The sequence below is a fragment of the Anabrus simplex genome, chromosome 1 (genome assembly GCF_040414725.1).
Source record: "Anabrus simplex isolate iqAnaSimp1 chromosome 1, ASM4041472v1, whole genome shotgun sequence".
NCBI lineage: Eukaryota > Metazoa > Arthropoda > Insecta > Orthoptera > Tettigoniidae > Anabrus > Anabrus simplex.
Genome location: NC_090265.1, coordinates 522,975,263 through 522,992,632, shown reverse-complemented (window position 1 = coordinate 522,992,632; position 17,370 = coordinate 522,975,263). Strand labels below are relative to the sequence as shown.

The following is a 17,370-nucleotide window of genomic DNA, read 5'->3' as shown; positions in this document are numbered from 1 at the left end:
CCTCATCGGAGGGTCTGCCTTACAAGGGCTGCACCCGGCTAGAAATAGCCATACAAAGTTATTATTGTTATTATTATCTACTGTGCATAACCTTGCCACCTGAGCCTATCTTAACATGATGTAGCTCTTGGCTTCAAACTATCAGTACGAGATTCAATGAACCAAGTATAGCGAGCGATATTGTTTAAATTCAGAGCAGTCTTAGTTTGATTGCAGAGAGTATTACAAAACTAGAGACCATTGCCTTCCACTTCAAGAATCCCTGAAACTTGTGGAGAATGTTTAACTGTAACTTAGTAGTACCATGGCAGGATAAATCAGCATCAGAGTTTCTAAGAAATTCCATGCAGTCTTTTCATTAAGTCTGGGTTATTCAAGTGTCAGTCTGTTTGTAAGATCATTGGTGGAGAACAAGAAGAACCAATAGAAGATACTTTACCTAACAAGTTTTAACTGTTAAAATATGCACTGGTGATTTCCTGTGACAATGAACAATCCTTCTCAGCCTACAAAATAATTTTATTGGTTCAGTGTCAAACCAACACAACGGAAAATCTGAAGATGTACTTGGCGACTGTGAATCACAATAAAAATGATACCATACTAATTGTGTTACTTAATAGGGGCTTTAAAGACTGATTCTATATTAACTTTATTTGGTAAGGTTCATGTTCATTTTTTATTTTCAGAGTATGGTTTGTGGTATGGGTTACTGTAGTCATACCCTAGTTCGTGAACCCTGGGCAACGGCCGAGAGGCCAAGTAAGTGTTCTTGATAGTCACGATACCAGTTGCTATAGAACACGAGTGGGCATCTTGGACATTTTCTGAGTCATGCCCCTCTTTGTGCTCAGCCAGCTAGGACTATACAGTCCACCAGATATCCTTAACCCCTTAGAGGAGAGATTCTCATTGGGACTGTGTGTCTGCTTCACAGAATTTTTTACCAAGCATACTAAGAACGGCTTAAGCAGGCCTTGGACCTATGGGAGTATTGGAATCCCACTTTCATTTGACAGGTGAGGAACTTCTTGTAAACAACTTAGCAAACAGAATAGATTTTCATGGGGAGCTATCAATATTAATGTGGCTTATGGAAGAAAGAAAGTAGAATTGGCTGAGTCAGCAAAGATGATGCATCTGGATGTGTTAGGAGTTAATGATAGGCAGGTAAGGGGAGATAATGAGAAGAGATAAGAGATTAAGAAGTGTTTATAACAGGTGTTAAAAAGGGAAGGGCAGAGTGTGGGGTAGGGCTGTTCATCGGGAATACTACTGCTTACAACATAGTTTCTGTCAGGCACATAAATAAGCAAATGATGTGAATAGATTTATTAGTCTCTGTAAAAGTAGTTAGTGGGACGTAAAACAAATAACATTATTATTATTAGATTTATTAGTTGGAGGAATTAGGTTGAGAATTATCTCGGTCTATTTACCATGCGTGGGTTCAGGTGAGGATGAAGTTGACAAGTTTTATGAAATACTGAGTGATTATTGTAGTCAGGGTCAGCAGTCAAACCTGTGTGTAAAGAAGAGAAAAAGCAAACATTTTTGTGGAATGATGAAGTGAGAGCAGCTTGTAAATGTAAAAGAAAGGCATATCAGAAATGGCTCCAAACAAGGAATGGTGAAGACAGGGAATTGTATATAGATAAAATAAACAGAACAAAACAAATAATTGCTTAATCCAAGAAGTTGTGGGAAGATTTTGTTCATAACCTGGAAAGACTAGCTCAAGTAGCAAGGAAAACTTTCTAGACAGTAATAATGTTAGAAGGGGGGGGGGAAGGAAGTGAATAATGTTTTGGGCAAATCAGGTTATCTTATAGTGGATCTTATGCAATCACTGGACAGGTGAAAAGAATATTCTAAAAATCTTCTCAATATAAAAGGAAATCTTTCTGTTGATGTTGTGAACAACCAAGCTCATTGAGAGTAGACAATGATGTCAGTGAAATTATGCTGGAAGTGGAATCATCACACGTCATTGGACTCATTGCTGAGTGGCATGACCCCATGAACAAAACATTGCCATCCCGAGCAGTTACCATATTGTCTTAAAGCCTGCTGAAGAGGTAAACTGTTACAGTAGGCGCTCGCTAATCAGACATGTCTTAGATCATTAAGTTGTCCGATTACTGGAAGTGTCCGACTATTGGAAGTAGATACAAAGTATTACAAGTGTTATTTTTTTATATCCACCTCTTTGTATTGAATAGGTGGATTAAAAAAAATATAACACTTGTAATACTTTGTATTTACGTACATTTCAATACGGACCTAACATGAGAATTATAACTTGTAATATTGGAAGTAATCCAAAATATCAGAGTCTGGCATTTAAAAACACACAATTTGATTAGGCTATAGAGTTTAATATAAGGTAGGGTACATTTATTGAAATCGTATACTTTGAAAATTAAGTAAAATAATAATATGTATTATAATGTATTATTTGTATGTACTGTTCTCATATGTTTTAATTTTACTGTAAATGGAAAAAACATATATATTGTAGATTGTTTCTTCCATTTATACATTTTTACAAGTACTGTATATCACTCTTCAACTTTCGTAATGCAGCTAAAGTGCTGGTTGCTGCGTAGTTTTCTTCTCCCCATTTGATACAGGTTTCGATGGCAGAGAGTGCATCTTCAGTTTTTACAGTTGTCTTCAGTAACACCTCAAATGAGTCTTCAGCTTCTTCTCGGTTTGATGAACCTAGCTCTGCTATAATCTCATCAGGTATTGCCTCTTGAAAGTCGATATTTTCATCACACCAATCTTGAATGTCGACTCGCTGAAGCTCAGTGTCTTGGGCCTGCTTTACTGCTGACTCTATCAGGTCTGCTAATGTCATTAAATCTTCTGGATCAAAAGAATCTTGCCCTTCTTCAGCTAAGTCCAATGAAGGCCATAACTTCTTCCACGACGATCTTATTGTTGACTGAGGTACAGTATCTCAGACTGCTGCAACAATGAATACTGCGTCTTTCAAGTTGATTGATTTCAAAGTCACAGTGATGTAATCATTACGGCTAACAACCTCAAGAAAAATTTTTTGTTGTACCTCTTTTTCACCATTTCAGTTATGTTTTGGTCCACTGGTTGTAACGGGGGAGTGCAGTTTGGAGGAATGAAAAAAGCCTTAATGTATCCGTTTTTTGACATTAACATGTCATTTGGTCCATGTCCTGGTGCATTATCAACGACGAGTAGTGCCTTTTCAGGTAATTTTTTTTTGTTTAAACGAGCGTACTTGGGGTACAAAATCAGTATGGAACCATTCTTGGAAGACTTCTTTTGTCATCCATACCTTATTTTGACCTTTATAAGTGACAGGCAAATTTACATTTTTAAATGACTGCAGATTCTTAGCCTTACCAAAAACCAAAAGTTTCAATTCGTGTGTTCCAGTAGTATTTGAGCAGGGCAAAATGGTTATTCGGTCTTTTGGAACTTTGAAACGAGGTGCACAAGTTTCATTTTGATGAATATTGCACTTTTGTGGCAATAATTTCCAAAACAATCCACTTTCATCTGCATTGTACACCTGGTCACCTGTATGACTTGGTTCATCTGCATGCTCTAGAAAAAGTTTAATAAATGGCTTTACAGCTGCATCGTCACTAGACAATTTTTCTCCGGTCACAGTCAACAGACGAATATTATACCGCACTTTAAATTTTACAAATCAACCATCACTTGCTTTAAAATCATCTTTTCCATACATTTTGTAACAAAAAATTAAAGATTTTTTCTTTTAACAATTCAGCATTAATGGGGGTGTGGTGAACCCGTTCTTTTTATAAACCAAGAGTAAAGTACTTCTTCCATCTCAGAAAATTCACCTTCTTTCACAGTTTGCCGTAAAGAAGAACCACCTTCAGCATCTTTTACAAACTTCTCAATGTTCTCTCTGCTACTCTTGATCGAGTAAATGGTAGTGCACAGAATATTATGTGTTCGAGCTATGTTGGCAACCTTCTCTCCCTTGTCCAACTTTCTTAAAAATCTCCATTTTAACACTCAGTATTAGAGTCTCATGTTTCCATTTGATCATTGACATTTCACAAAAATCTACTTTAACTGTACAGTATATTGTACTTTTATTTACATAAACTCCCATTAACACTAAACACACTGAACTAAACTGTAACACTTGCAATCACTTAATAACAGTTAAGTACACACGCATTAAGGTTATGATGTTACACTTCGCTAAGACTGACTGACACTGCCTAATAGTAACCTATCTGTAGTGGCACCAAGCAACAGGAGTAAGGGCTGGAGTGCAATGAACTTGCTTTTGTACGATTACCAAGCGGTCACCCATCAAAACCGTCCGACTATAGAGCTGACCATTCCCACACTAAAAGCGTTCAAAATGTCCGATTACTGGAAATGTTGGACTACTGAATGTCTGATTAGCGAGCGCGTACTGTATCTTCTAGACTTGATCTATCCACCTGCTCGCTGCTCTCCCCCTTGGTCTCATAACCTCAGCCTTCCCTTCTATGATTAATTTTTCTGGGTTTTCTCCATTTCTCCTCATAATATGTTCAAACTGAGGAATTTTTTGGCTGACACGGGAAGAAAGGTGCTTGGAGATGTTAAGTTATTTGATAATAGATACATTCGTTCTTTTTTTTGGTCCATTTTATGCGTAGCATTCTGTGCCAGCACCAAAACTCAAATGCATCAATATGCCGCTTGTCTATGGCCTCGAGAGTCCATGTTTTGTAACCATATAAAAATACAGAAAACACAAGTGTTTCAACAAGGCAGATCTTTGTATTGTTTGTGATTGCACTGTTCTGCCAGGTCTTGGTGAGCTTCTTCATAGCAACTCAGCAGAGCGTGATCCATCTTCTTATCTCATCTTCACAACTTCCCATGTCACAGACAGTTGACGCAAGATAGACGAAAGAATGCACCATCTCTAAGTCCCTTAATAAATCTGTGAGTTGGACCTGTTTTCCTTGATTAATTATCATAAGTATGAACTTGCCAAGATTGATGTCTAATCCATATGATAGACTTTTACTTTTGTCAGAAGGTCAGCAAGTTGATCTTTGCTGCTTGCTACAAGTGCAGTGTCATTGGAAAATCAGAGATTATTAATAGTTCTTCCACCAATAGATATACCTCTAGTCCATCCATCAAGAGCTTTCCTAATGACATATTCAGCATAGATGTTGTATAGCTGAGGGGACAGGACACAATCTTTCCAACACATTTAGACACATTGAAGAATTTGGAGGTGCCAGTACTGCTACTTTGTTATTGTTGTATGAACCTCTGATCAGTGCTATCAGGTGTGGGGGGTCACCAAACTCTATAAGCACCTGGTGTGGGGTCACCAAACTCTATAAGCACCTGCCACAATTTTTCCCAGACAACACAGTCAAAGGATTCCCTATAGTAAACGAAGCAGATGAAAACAGGGGCATAGAACTCAAGTGATTTCTCAATTATTTGTCTTATGTTAAGGATCTGTTCTCGAGTTCCTTTTCCTTCAACAAAAAATATTTGTTCTGTGGATGTGTAAGGGATGATGTACAGCTTCAGACGCTGGTTCGAGATGTACAGTAAAATTTTTCCATGTTGAGGATGGATGCACAGCTCAGTTGGCACTTCCCATGTCTGTCTCTTAGGTCATCAGTCCAGAGGCTGGTTGGATCCTCAAATAACACCACCAAAGGTTATGCGGTTATAAGGAAACCCCAAAAACCAATGGCAGCACCAAAATGAGGTGTACTAGGCAAGATGAGGAGTGAGGTAGTTTGCCATTGCTTTCCTCACTGGGTCAGAAAGTACTATTGCAGCATGACTGACCCTATGAGCAGCACCTTTCATAACACTCAGATGCACTAATCATGCTCTGAATGTCATTACCCAGCACTGCCCATACCCCAGCAACTTCCATATTGTCACAGCCATGGATGTTGACTGGGACTTCGGTGGAAGCTACACTTTACTCTGGCCTGTGCCAAGAGATGGATGCAAAAGTACTGTATCCATCAAGAAATGACAGCAGGCAGGGGCACTTCCCATATGTAATACTAATTTAGATATGTCCATTACACTTATTGCAATGGATTGTGCATCAGAGCACAGAACCATCAAGATTATGGTTCAGTCATCTCCTGAGCCTGATGCAATGCCACTCAGTTTCATCAGAATCAGAGTGGTCAAGTTGGTAAATTCTCCTTGTAGGTTACCATTTCTAATCTGTTGATAAATGCTTGAAATGAAGGGTTCTGCAAGTTAACAGCAGTTCTCCTCCATATCTTTTCCCCTGTTTGGTTGTTTAGTTTGAATGAAATATATATAGCCCTCCCTTATGCTATAGAAAATTGAAGGCAATAACAATAATGTTTGTAGAGAAAATCTCTGTTTACCATAAGAAGAATGGGCTTGGAATTCAGTGCATGTAGATGACGAACCATATTATCATGAGTTTTATTATTTGATTTGTATGCTTTTATTATTCTTTCCTTTCAGTCATATAATTTTAAGATTGTACTTATATGCAGAGCTTTGATTCTCTTTTTTTCCTGTATCACCCAACTTCCTGTAGAACTAACCCAAAAGTGCAAGTTTGAACTTCCTCTTTACATGGTCATCACTCATCACAAATTGAAATTAATTTTCAGTAACCTCGTCATTCAGAGAGATTCATTATTATGTTGAACAGTTGATAGATTAGCACAAGTTCAAAAAAGTATTCAGACAAGTAAAATAAATTAAATTATTAGCTATTAGTACTGGGTTTGAAACATTCAGAAAGACACATGGATAAAAGAAGTTAGGTGCTGGGTGCTGGAGATGCTTGCCTAACCAAGAACTGATGAAAATATTTGTAGTTTACATACTACATGTCTATACATGCAGAGTGTTTTTAAACATTTGTAACTAACATCAGGGGGTGATTCCTCAGAAGTGGAGGGTTCAAACCTCACTGTTGGCAGCCATGAAGATGGTTTTCTGTAATTTATTTTTCATCTTCTTTTTTCCATACCAGACAGTTGCTGGAGGTGAATCTTAATTGAGGCCACAACCACTTCCTTCTCAGTCCTAGCCCATACCAATCCCCATCCCAATGTTGCTGAAAATCTTGGTGTGATGTTAAAAAGCTAAGAGCAAAAAAAGAGAGAGAGAGAAAATACAGTAATTCTCAAATGATTCTTGTGTTGAGTTATGCAAAATATTACTCGATAAAGAGAAATACTTAAAATACAGTAATGACCTAATGCAAAATATTAAAGAATTAGCTCCTTCTGTGGATCAATGGTAGTGTCAACCTCCAGATCCCAAGATCATGTGTTCAAATCTGACAAAGATAGTTGGATTTTTGAAGGGCAGAAAAATGTCATATGATGACAGCATGTACAAGATATCTGGTAACACATTTGGTGTTTACATGACAAAATTAATTAAAACTAGCCATAGATCGCCCAACACGGATTTGTTTTTCTGCCATCTGGTAGAGTTAAATAGAACCTCAAAATTTGCATGCAGGCAGCCTAAAAGGTGACAAATAAAAATACCTGCATGTGGTAGCTGAGGCCATATGATATTTTAAAAATATTGTTTCAGCCGCTTAGGACCATGATAAAGACTTGTCAGACTTTCTGAATTTCCAGTACTCCTTCATCTTGGTGGAGAATGCAGTTTTTTGCTCTTCAGACCACTTTGTGCCAGTTTATCTTCATATTCATTCTAGAAGAACCTTTATCCCAGGTAGCCAGATCCTAAATTTCCTTCCTTCTTCAATCAGTGAGTGTCTCAGAAGTACTGGCCAAATCCTCCTTCACTGCATTTACCCATAGAATGATACAATTCAAATTCATGAGAGGATCAAGAATTCTGTGTGATATTCTGAAGTTAGGCATTCGAGAGAAATGGCTATAAAACATGAGACTTCTCAAATTTGAAGACTTTGACTTTTGACCTAAGGTTGCCCTCAGAATTTGGACATGGAACAAGGATCTTTCATATCAATTTCCTCTCTTTCATTTGGATCCTCTCTATCCCACGGTGGTGAGTGAGAGCCAAACACTCAGCAGCGTATAGGGCTTCAGGACATACAACCTTGGTGTAGAGGCAGTATTTGACCTATCATCACAAAGCTGTTTTTGTGGTAGTTCAAAATAAATGTGAAAGAAAGGAAGATATTAAAATTAGGACTATTAGGCAGTACCATATGGCTGATAAAACAGGCATGAGGGAGTTTTTAAAAAGTAACTATGATAAGTGGAAAATGGTAAATAAAAATGTAAACAGATTTTGGAATGGGTTTAAAGAAATTGTTGAGGAATGTGAAAATAGGTTTGTACCTACAAAGGTGGTAAGGAATGGTAAAGATCCACTATATTATAACAGAAGTAAAGAGACTAACAAGGAGGTGCAAATTGGAAAGAAATAGAGTTTGAAATGGCTGTGGAAGTAAGGAGAAATTGAAGGTACTAAGAAACTGAATCTAGCAAAAAAGTCAGCTAAACATGATGGCAAGCATAACTGGCGGTCATTGAAATTTTAGTGAAAAATGGAAGAGTAACTGTAGGTACTTTAAGGCTGAAACAGGTTCCAAGAAGAACATTCCAGGAATCACTAATGAACAAGGGGAGTGTGTATGTGAGGCTCTTCAAAAGGCAGAAGTATTCAGTCAGCAGTATGTAAAGATTGTTGGTTACAAGGATAATGTCCAGATAGAGGAGGTGACTAATACTAAAGAAGTATTAAAATTTACCTATGATAATAATGGCAATCAAAATAAGATACAAAAGTTGAAAATGCAAAAAGCCACTGGAATTGATAAGATTTCTGGGGATATACTAAAGACAATGGGTTGGGATATAGTACCATATCTGAAGTACTTATTTTCTTATTGTTTGTATGAAGGAGCTGTACCAAATGAATGGGCAGTTGTTATAGTAGCCCCTGTGTATAAAGGAAAGGGTGATAGACATAAAGCTGAAAATTACAGGCCAGTCAGTTTGACATGCATTGCATGTAAGCTTTGTAAGCTTTGGGAAAACACTTTCTGATTATATTAGACATGTTTGCAAAATTAATAACTGATTTGATAAAAGGCAGTTTGGGTTTAGGAAAGGTTATTCCTCTGAAGCTCAACTTGTAGGATTACAGCAAGATATAGCAAATATCCTGGATTCAGGAGGTCAATTGGACTGTATTGCGATTGACCTACCTAAGGCATTTGATAGGGTAGATCATGGGAGACTACTGGCAAAAATGAGTGCAATTGGACTTGACAAAAGAGTGACTAAATGGGTGGCTATGTTTCTAGAAAATAGAACTCAGAGAATTAGAGTAGGCGAAGCTTTATCTGTCCCTGTAATAATTAAGAGGGGAATTCCTCAAGGCAGTATTATTGGACCTTTATGTTTTCTTATATATATAAATGATATGTGTAAAGAAGTGGACTCAGAGATAAGGCTTTTTGCAGATGATGTTATTTTGTACAGAGTAATAAATAAGTTACAAGATTGTGAGCAACTGCAAAATGACCTCGATAATGTTGTGAGATGGACAGTAGGCAATGGTATAATGATAAACGGGGTTAAAAGTCAGGTTGTGAGTTCCACAAATAGGAAAAGTCCTCTCAGTTTTAATTACTGCATTGATGGGGGAAAGTTCTCTTTGGGGAACATTGTAAGTACGTAGGTCTTAATATAAGGAAAGATCTTCATTGGGATAATCACATAAATATGATTGTAAATAAAGGGTACAGATCTCTGCACATGGTTATGAGGGTATTTAGGGGTTGTAGTAAGGATGTAAAGGAGAGGGCATATAAGTCTCTGGCAAGATCCCAACTAGAGTATGGTTCCAGTGTATGGGACCCTCACCAGGATTACTTGATTCAAGAACTGGAAAAAATCTGAAGAAAAGCAGCTCGATTTGTTCTGGGTGATTTCTGACAAAAGAGTAGCGTTACAAAAATGTTGCAAAGTTTGGGCTGGGTAGACTTGAGAGAAAGAAGACGAGCTGCTCGATTAAGTGGTATGTTACACGTTATAATTCTCATGTTAGGTCCGTATTGAAATGTATGTAAATGCAAAGCATGTTACAAGTGTTATTTTTAATATCCACCTATTCAATACAAAGAGATCTAGTAAATTAAGAATTAAAGCTTATCATAAAAATTTATAAGGGACATGTTTCGCCCATGTTAAGGGCATCATCAGCCTCAAACCTGTAATGTGAATAATCAGGATCCTGATTGTTCTTTCAAATCGTAAAAAGAGGGTATCAATGTAGGTGTTTGTCTAACATAAAATGATTAGAATGTCCTTGGTTAAAATCGTAGTACCAAGCAGCATGTCACAAGTCACAAGATTACTCTTTGCGGTGCACTGAGTCAATGCGCCCAAAACCATCAACAGGTAATCTTGTGAACTTGTGACATGCAGCTTGATACTACAATTTTAACTAAGCACATTCTAATAATTTTATGTTAGACAAACACCTACATTGATATCCTCTTTTTACGATTTGTAAGAACAATCAGGATTCTGATTATTCACCTTACAGGTTTGAGTTTGAGGCTAATGATGCCCTTATTATGGGCAAAACATGTCCCTTGTAACTTTTTATGATAAGATTTAATTCTTAATTTACTAGATCTCTTTGTATTGAATAGGTGTATATTAAAAATAACACTTGTAACATACTTTGTATTTAAGTGGTATGTTCCGAGCTGTCAGTGGAGAGATGGCGTAGAATGACATCAGCAGACGTATAAGTTTGAGTGGTGTCTTTAAAAGTAGGAAAGATCTCAATATGAAGATAAAGTTGGAACTCAAGAGGACAAATTGGGGAAAATATTTGTTTATAGGAAAGGGAGTTAGGGATTGGAATAACTTACCAAGGGAGATGTTCAATAAATTTCCAATTTCTTTGCAATAATTTAAGTTTTAGGCTAGGAAAACAACACGTAGGGAATCTGCCACCTGGGTGACTGCCCTAAATGCAGATCAGTAGTGATTGATTGATTGATCATGAGATAGCTATGGACCGAGAAGTGGGTTTTCAGAGATAAAAAGCTGTTTCCATGCATTTGGCCTGATATTTTAGAGCTTTTTTTCTCTGTTGCATTACAGGAAATGATATCTCTAAGATATTTAAAATGAATGCAACGTTTTATTTTTCCATATTTGGTATTGAGAAATGAGGTAGTGTTATGGTGTTCAAACTTCATTACTTCAGTTTCGTCAAAGGAAATCTGAAAACTTACAGCTTAAGCTACTTTTTGATATTTTTCTGCCTGGAGGCAGATAATGTTGGGGTCATGTGCCATTAGAAATACCTCATCTGCAAAAACAAAGCAGTCGGTGTTCGCTGCTTTGGATCTAGTCCCAATCTAACGTCTATTTCTTCACATACAAATTACTTTTTGCAAGAATGCAATTGAAAAGAATGGATGAGAGTCCATTGCCTTGACCAATGCCAATCTTAATCTCAAAGGATGGGATTCCCCCTCCCTCAGTGAATTTCATCAATGAAAAGGTATTGGTAAGAAATTGTTTGATATTGGAATGAGTCTTGTTACCCACGCTGATCACATCTAGGAGGGTGGGTTGGTCTATTGATTCACAGGCCTTCTTGAAATTAACAGACGTCAATACAAGTGGTATGGCATGAAGAAATCTGATTTTGATGATATTCTTTAGTGAAAGATCCATTTCCTGCAGGAGCAGGTCTTGCAGAAGACAACTTGATATTCACCAGTCTGCAGATTAATAACAGTTTGAATGCAATTTTGAAGAGCTTTTGGCCAGACTTTTTAGGCGACTAAATGGGAGCGGTAACAGGTAGAGACCATCTTTTGAGGCAGCTCTACAGAGGGAGTGACAACCCTGCCCATGCGAGTCCAGAACACACTGGCCTGGTGTGTAGCATCTGGTAAGGATCCCAGCTCAGAGTTGCGAGTGAAGGCCTGAACAGCACCTACAGCAGAGAAGGGCTTCAGTACAGAATATGTGGCAGAAGAGGCAGACCAGTACTTGGGTTAATTGAGTAAAAGGTATCTGCATTCAAGTTGGGAGCAGTTATCAGCTGTAGTGCCTGTACTTCAGAGAGGCAGCTACAGCAGCATCTGTTCTCTATGTTAAGGGCAGATGATGAATGGCCTAAAATGCCATTGAGGAAGACAACAGGAAATCACCTCAATTAATTTTCTCGAGGATATCATCAATATGGCTGTACAATCAATTATCCCAGCCTCCGCTCCCTAGCAGGCATTCAGTGCTCAGTGGGTGCTAAATCTCCGAGTTGGCCATAGTGAATAAATGCACTTGGAATGTGAAAAGTATGTATGAAGGAGGAAAGATCTACAACATCATCAGAGAAATGGAAAGACTCAAAGTAAACATTTTGGGAATAAACAAAATGGGATGGCCTAAATCAGATAGTTGGTAAATCAAAGATCATTTGTCAATTACTTAGGAAACAATGAACCTAATCATCTAAATGGAGTTGGCATCATAGTGGGTAAGCAAGAAAATAAATGCAGTAAAGACTTTCATTCTGTCAGAATGAGTAATATCCTCTGTATTAGGGACTTTAATATTAATCACTGTCTTCGTTTACTTTGGTGTTACATATTTTCTGTCACATTATGGTGCTGAGGCCTAACACCAACAAAAAAACTTTGATCGTTTGAAATGTGGTGTTACAGATGCTTGCTCAGAATATCATGGGTTGATAGAATGCTAAACACTGAAGTACTCCAACACCTGAACATGGAACTAGAGGTCATGCACAAGATAAAAAAGGCAAAATTAGAGTACTTTGGCCATTGATAAGTACAGACTCCTTCAACTTTTCTTACAAGGTAAAATTGAAGGAAGGAGGAGAATATCTTGGCTACAGAATCTATGAGAATGGTATGGAGTCAGCAACCCCCACATTTTTCTGACTTGCTGAGAACAAAATTCAGATTGCCCTGATGACAACCAGCATACAATGAAGATTTGGTACAAGAAGAAGAAGAATGAAGAGAGATGCCTCTTTAGTTACTCACGTCTGTTTTATTGACTCTTCATGTATAAGAGCTGATTCCCACTTATTAGGAATAGTCTGATTGCATATATCATGAAAGAATTCATTTTGGCAATAAAATTGGGATCACCCATTTTCTGAAGTTTAGAAACTGTGGAATCCTTGCCTGATGTCTTGTTGTTTGGGACAGTGGGAGAGATGCAATGATTTGGGTGATTTCTTCTCAGTTAGCAGGAAGGAAATTGGGTGAAATTAAGGATGGACCAGAAATTGTAATATTTGATGCAGGAGGAGGGCAGTTTTGCAAGGACTCAAAATATTGAACTAATTGTTCACAATTGTCATAATTATTCAGATTATTAAGATTGTCCATTCTCATCCTAGAAACATAATGAATGGGCGTGGTAGCTGGTAAGTCCAGACTTGAAAGTATGGTAAAAGTCATGAGTGTTGTACCTCTTGACTGAAGATTTCTTCAGTAGTCTCAAGCTGAGCCTTTTCATAAGTACATTTTGCTATAAGTTTATGTTGACTGAGTAATTCTCCAGTTTTCCCTGTCTCATTTCAGTGATTCTAGGCTTGAAGTTTTTTATTTTTTAACTTCATCACACATTGTTCAGTCCACCATAGGTATTTCCTTTTACCTGCTGAATTGATCATTAGAGTAGCAGTATCCTAAGCCTTCTTGGAATTGTCTTGTCATTTGGGTGATAGTGGAGACTCAAACTAGGCCTATTTCTGGTAATCATGAATAGGCCTATTTCTGGTAATCATGAATGACATTTTGATTGATCTTGAGTTCACTGATCTGAAACTGATGGATCTTCTGCATTCGGAATCTGTGATAGGACTTGGTATAAAGCACACTCTAAATAACGGTGAAAATCGATATTAGCACCTTTAAGCACTTTGACATTCCATATTTTGTGGAAATTACAGTGGGAGATAGTGACATGGACTACATGATATTCACCAATCAGTTGTTGTTGTTGTTGTTGTTGACACACACATACAATGAACACACATAGCAATGAACATGGCAATTTTTCATTTAAGCTCTGAAGAACATAGATTATGCCTGACACTCTATAACAACGGGAAATATACACATGCTATTTCAAACCACATTTTCAGTGAATAGATATAAATTAAATCACATGCATGCCATGTCTATATAAATGCAATTATCATTTTATCTGTGCACTTCAATTTTTGTAAGATCTGCAATATCCCAAGCGCCATATCAATAACATTACAGTTACTGACTATTGTTGTTAGCTGGAGTGTGCTTTGTCTCTTCCGCTACCACTCGTCAGATACCATTATTGCTCTAATTACAAAAGCTAACTCGCCAGTGATGGGTTCACAACAGCTAGTCGTTTATAAATACCATTCCAACTGCAATATTAATAATTGACAGTAGACATAAAGTATTCCTGTTCCAGAAGTCATTTACTGAAGACAGCAGTTCCCAAAATTGTTATCAGTGCTTTAACAAAGTAATTCATTTACTGCCAAAAGCAATAATAAAGTTGGTGTAATTATACAATTTGGTTCTTTTCCTTATTCATTCACAGAGAACATTATCTTAATAGGAGGAACCACATGAAAAGAGTCACTCACTAAGCTACCATCAAACTTAAGTTAACATTATTTCTGCACCAAAATCTTTAAACATCCATGTGTTATATGCAATATTTTAGACAGATATACAGTGAAACCTCTCCAGATGCCCCGCCCCCTGTTGATACACTTTAACCAGACCCCTCTTTCCATGCATGAGCACTTTCCTCCAGAGCAGAATTATTATTCCATTAGGCTAATGTATTGTTTATTTCTATAAGGCGACCTCTAATTTTAGACGTAAAAATATCTTATGTAGGCCTTTGAAGACAAGCCACTTGTATAGCATCCATTCTATTTTCACAGAAATAATGGAAACTTTGTGTACCAGTACACAGTGGTGCCAATGGTAAAGTATACATAGTAGCAACCACTTCACTGGAATAGGTGACAATTACAATAACAATGAGGCAGCATCAGTCTGTCCCACAGACCTGTAAGTACTGTAAGTTGTTGCTTGTATCTGCTCGTGGCAGGCTGTTTATCATGCACCACCCTGTAACTCCATTCATTCATCTAACGGTACTGTACTTTCACCCCTTTGTCTGCTGTACACAGACTTAAGGCTGCTAGAATACATATCTATTGCAAGAGCTTTACCTGCAGCTGCTTTCTGGCACACCCTTAGCTGTAGATCATTCACCATTGGGAGCAGGTAATAAGTTACTGTACTGTGTGGTAGAATCTTAAGAAATTCTCATGTAAGGGTGTGGTAGCTGGTAATATGCTACTGTAGTTTGTGTTAAAATCTTAATTAATGCAATAGTGATCATTTTGTCTTCAAAGTGAAAGAAACTTGTCATGTCAAAGATAAAAATCCATGTTCTCTAGAAGAAAGAATGTCCACGATTAAAAGAAAAAGCAACATTAGCAAATCAATTTGATTGCAGGAAAAGATAAATTCAAAATACAGTTGCAAATTGTGACTGTTACTTGAAGGAGTGGGTGGAAAATGCAAATAAAGACACAAAGAAAAGGCAGTGGGAACTGTATTAAGCATATGTACCATATGGTTCATTAAAGGACCATACAGTCCTGTAGGTGTAATAATGCACAATACTTGTGTTTACATTAAGACCATCATAATTAATTATAGCATATTGCTATGTGCATTGTACTGTAGTAGTAGTAGTAGTAGTCTGACATTCCCCTTTAAGAAGACCACCCCTTTAAAAGATCAATTTTGTGGGATTTTTCATCTGGTTGGCTTAATAGGGTTTACATTAGATTAAAGAAGATATCTCGCCATCATGATATGTGTGGCGATTTTAAAACATTTTTGAACAGAGGTATTATTTTGTTGATAGGTACTTTATTTGATCCAGGCTAGATATATCAGTGGTTATGAACTTAGAGTGTTGTTGCAGCGGAAGGGTGAGCCTGTCCCTTACGACACAGGAGCCATCGCACGCTATGGTGTTCTAGGTGTTGGGTTCTATCCTGCAATCTACTACTACTGGTGAGCCCTTTAGTTTTGATGAGTGTTCCTCCCCACAGTGACTATTCCCTGTAGTTAGAACAATGCCTTGTAAAATGTAGCACAGTAGTTAGTGTTATTCAGTGTGAACTTATGTAGTGCTTTAGTTGGTCTTTATCAAATAGTCCTGTGTAGAATAAGAATAGAAACTCACCACCATACTTCGATAGAGTGCTCATGTTGATGGGTACATTTTATCACATAGACTCAATTGGTTTGGTGTAGGGAACTTTAATATTATCTTTACATAGTACTAAGAAATTCGCCTAACTAGCCTCTTGTTATAGACTAAATTTCATTCAGTCCTTAGTTGGAGCAAGCCTACATGTGGTTAATCTAATTCTGGAAAATGCACCATCCAGCTGTTTGTGAGTTAAACATCCTACTAGGCTCAAGACCATTATATAATATCATAATATATCCACAATAAAATACCTATCTGATTGGCTGTACTACCACTCAGTGTAGTTCAGTTAAAATTTAACCTACCAGTGGTCGCTAGGAAGAAAGTAACGCAAGTGGTCGCGCGTTAAGCAAAATGCCCATGGTATGATACGTGTTTACATAATAAATACCAACTGATTTCAAGCATAAATGTATTAACACATTAAATGAACGTAAGAATAAATCTCAAATGGTTATAAAGACCACTAAAAATTACAAATAGTAATAAATCTCAAATGGTTATAATTGTATCTGGAAAAAAACAATTCCCAACTTTCTAAAATAGTGTGTGGGTCTTTCGCAATGCCCTTTACCCAAGGAGGATGAGTCACTATATTTTCAGCACAAGTATGTGAGCATGGATTTCTTCTCTGTGGATGTCTGCCCCACTTTGTCACCTTATCTTTCCCTATATAAACATTGTCACTAAACATGAAATTCTCATTTACCTCCAACATATGTTGTTCGCCAGCTAGAGATTGTTCTCCAGGTACGGTTCCATCAGCACTTTCTTCTAGCTCAGACTGTTCAGTATCCGTATTATGTTCACTGTGTTCACTTTCACAGTCTGAGTCACTGTTTTCGCCCTCGAGTTGATGACTAGGAATTTCATAAAACCAAGCTAAAATGTCACAACTTGAAGCCATTGTCACACACTAATTACACAACACATTAATACAATAAGTTGCAAAGAACTGTTTCAACTATGAAACAACATACAACAATAGCAAAACTATAACACACACAGAAATTAGCGCCAACGTGATTAGTCGCGCGTGAAGCAAAATGCTCAC

At 37.3% G+C, this 17,370-nt stretch overlaps 1 protein-coding gene across 6 annotated transcripts in view; it reads left to right on the top strand.

The window, feature by feature from the left end:
- Positions 1 to 17,370, top strand: part of LOC136857073 (mpv17-like protein) — a 248,902-nt gene that overhangs the window by 146,410 nt on the left and 85,122 nt on the right. For 5 of the 6 annotated variants that reach the window (XM_067135453.2, XM_067135448.2, XM_067135449.2 and 2 more), the window contains one exon: positions 16,023 to 16,114. The exons of the other annotated variant lie outside the window; for it this stretch is intronic. In XM_067135453.2, the coding sequence (XP_066991554.2) occupies positions 16,023 to 16,114 (92 nt within the window). The remainder of the gene's footprint in view (positions 1 to 16,022; positions 16,115 to 17,370) is intronic. 6 annotated transcript variants of the gene reach the window in all.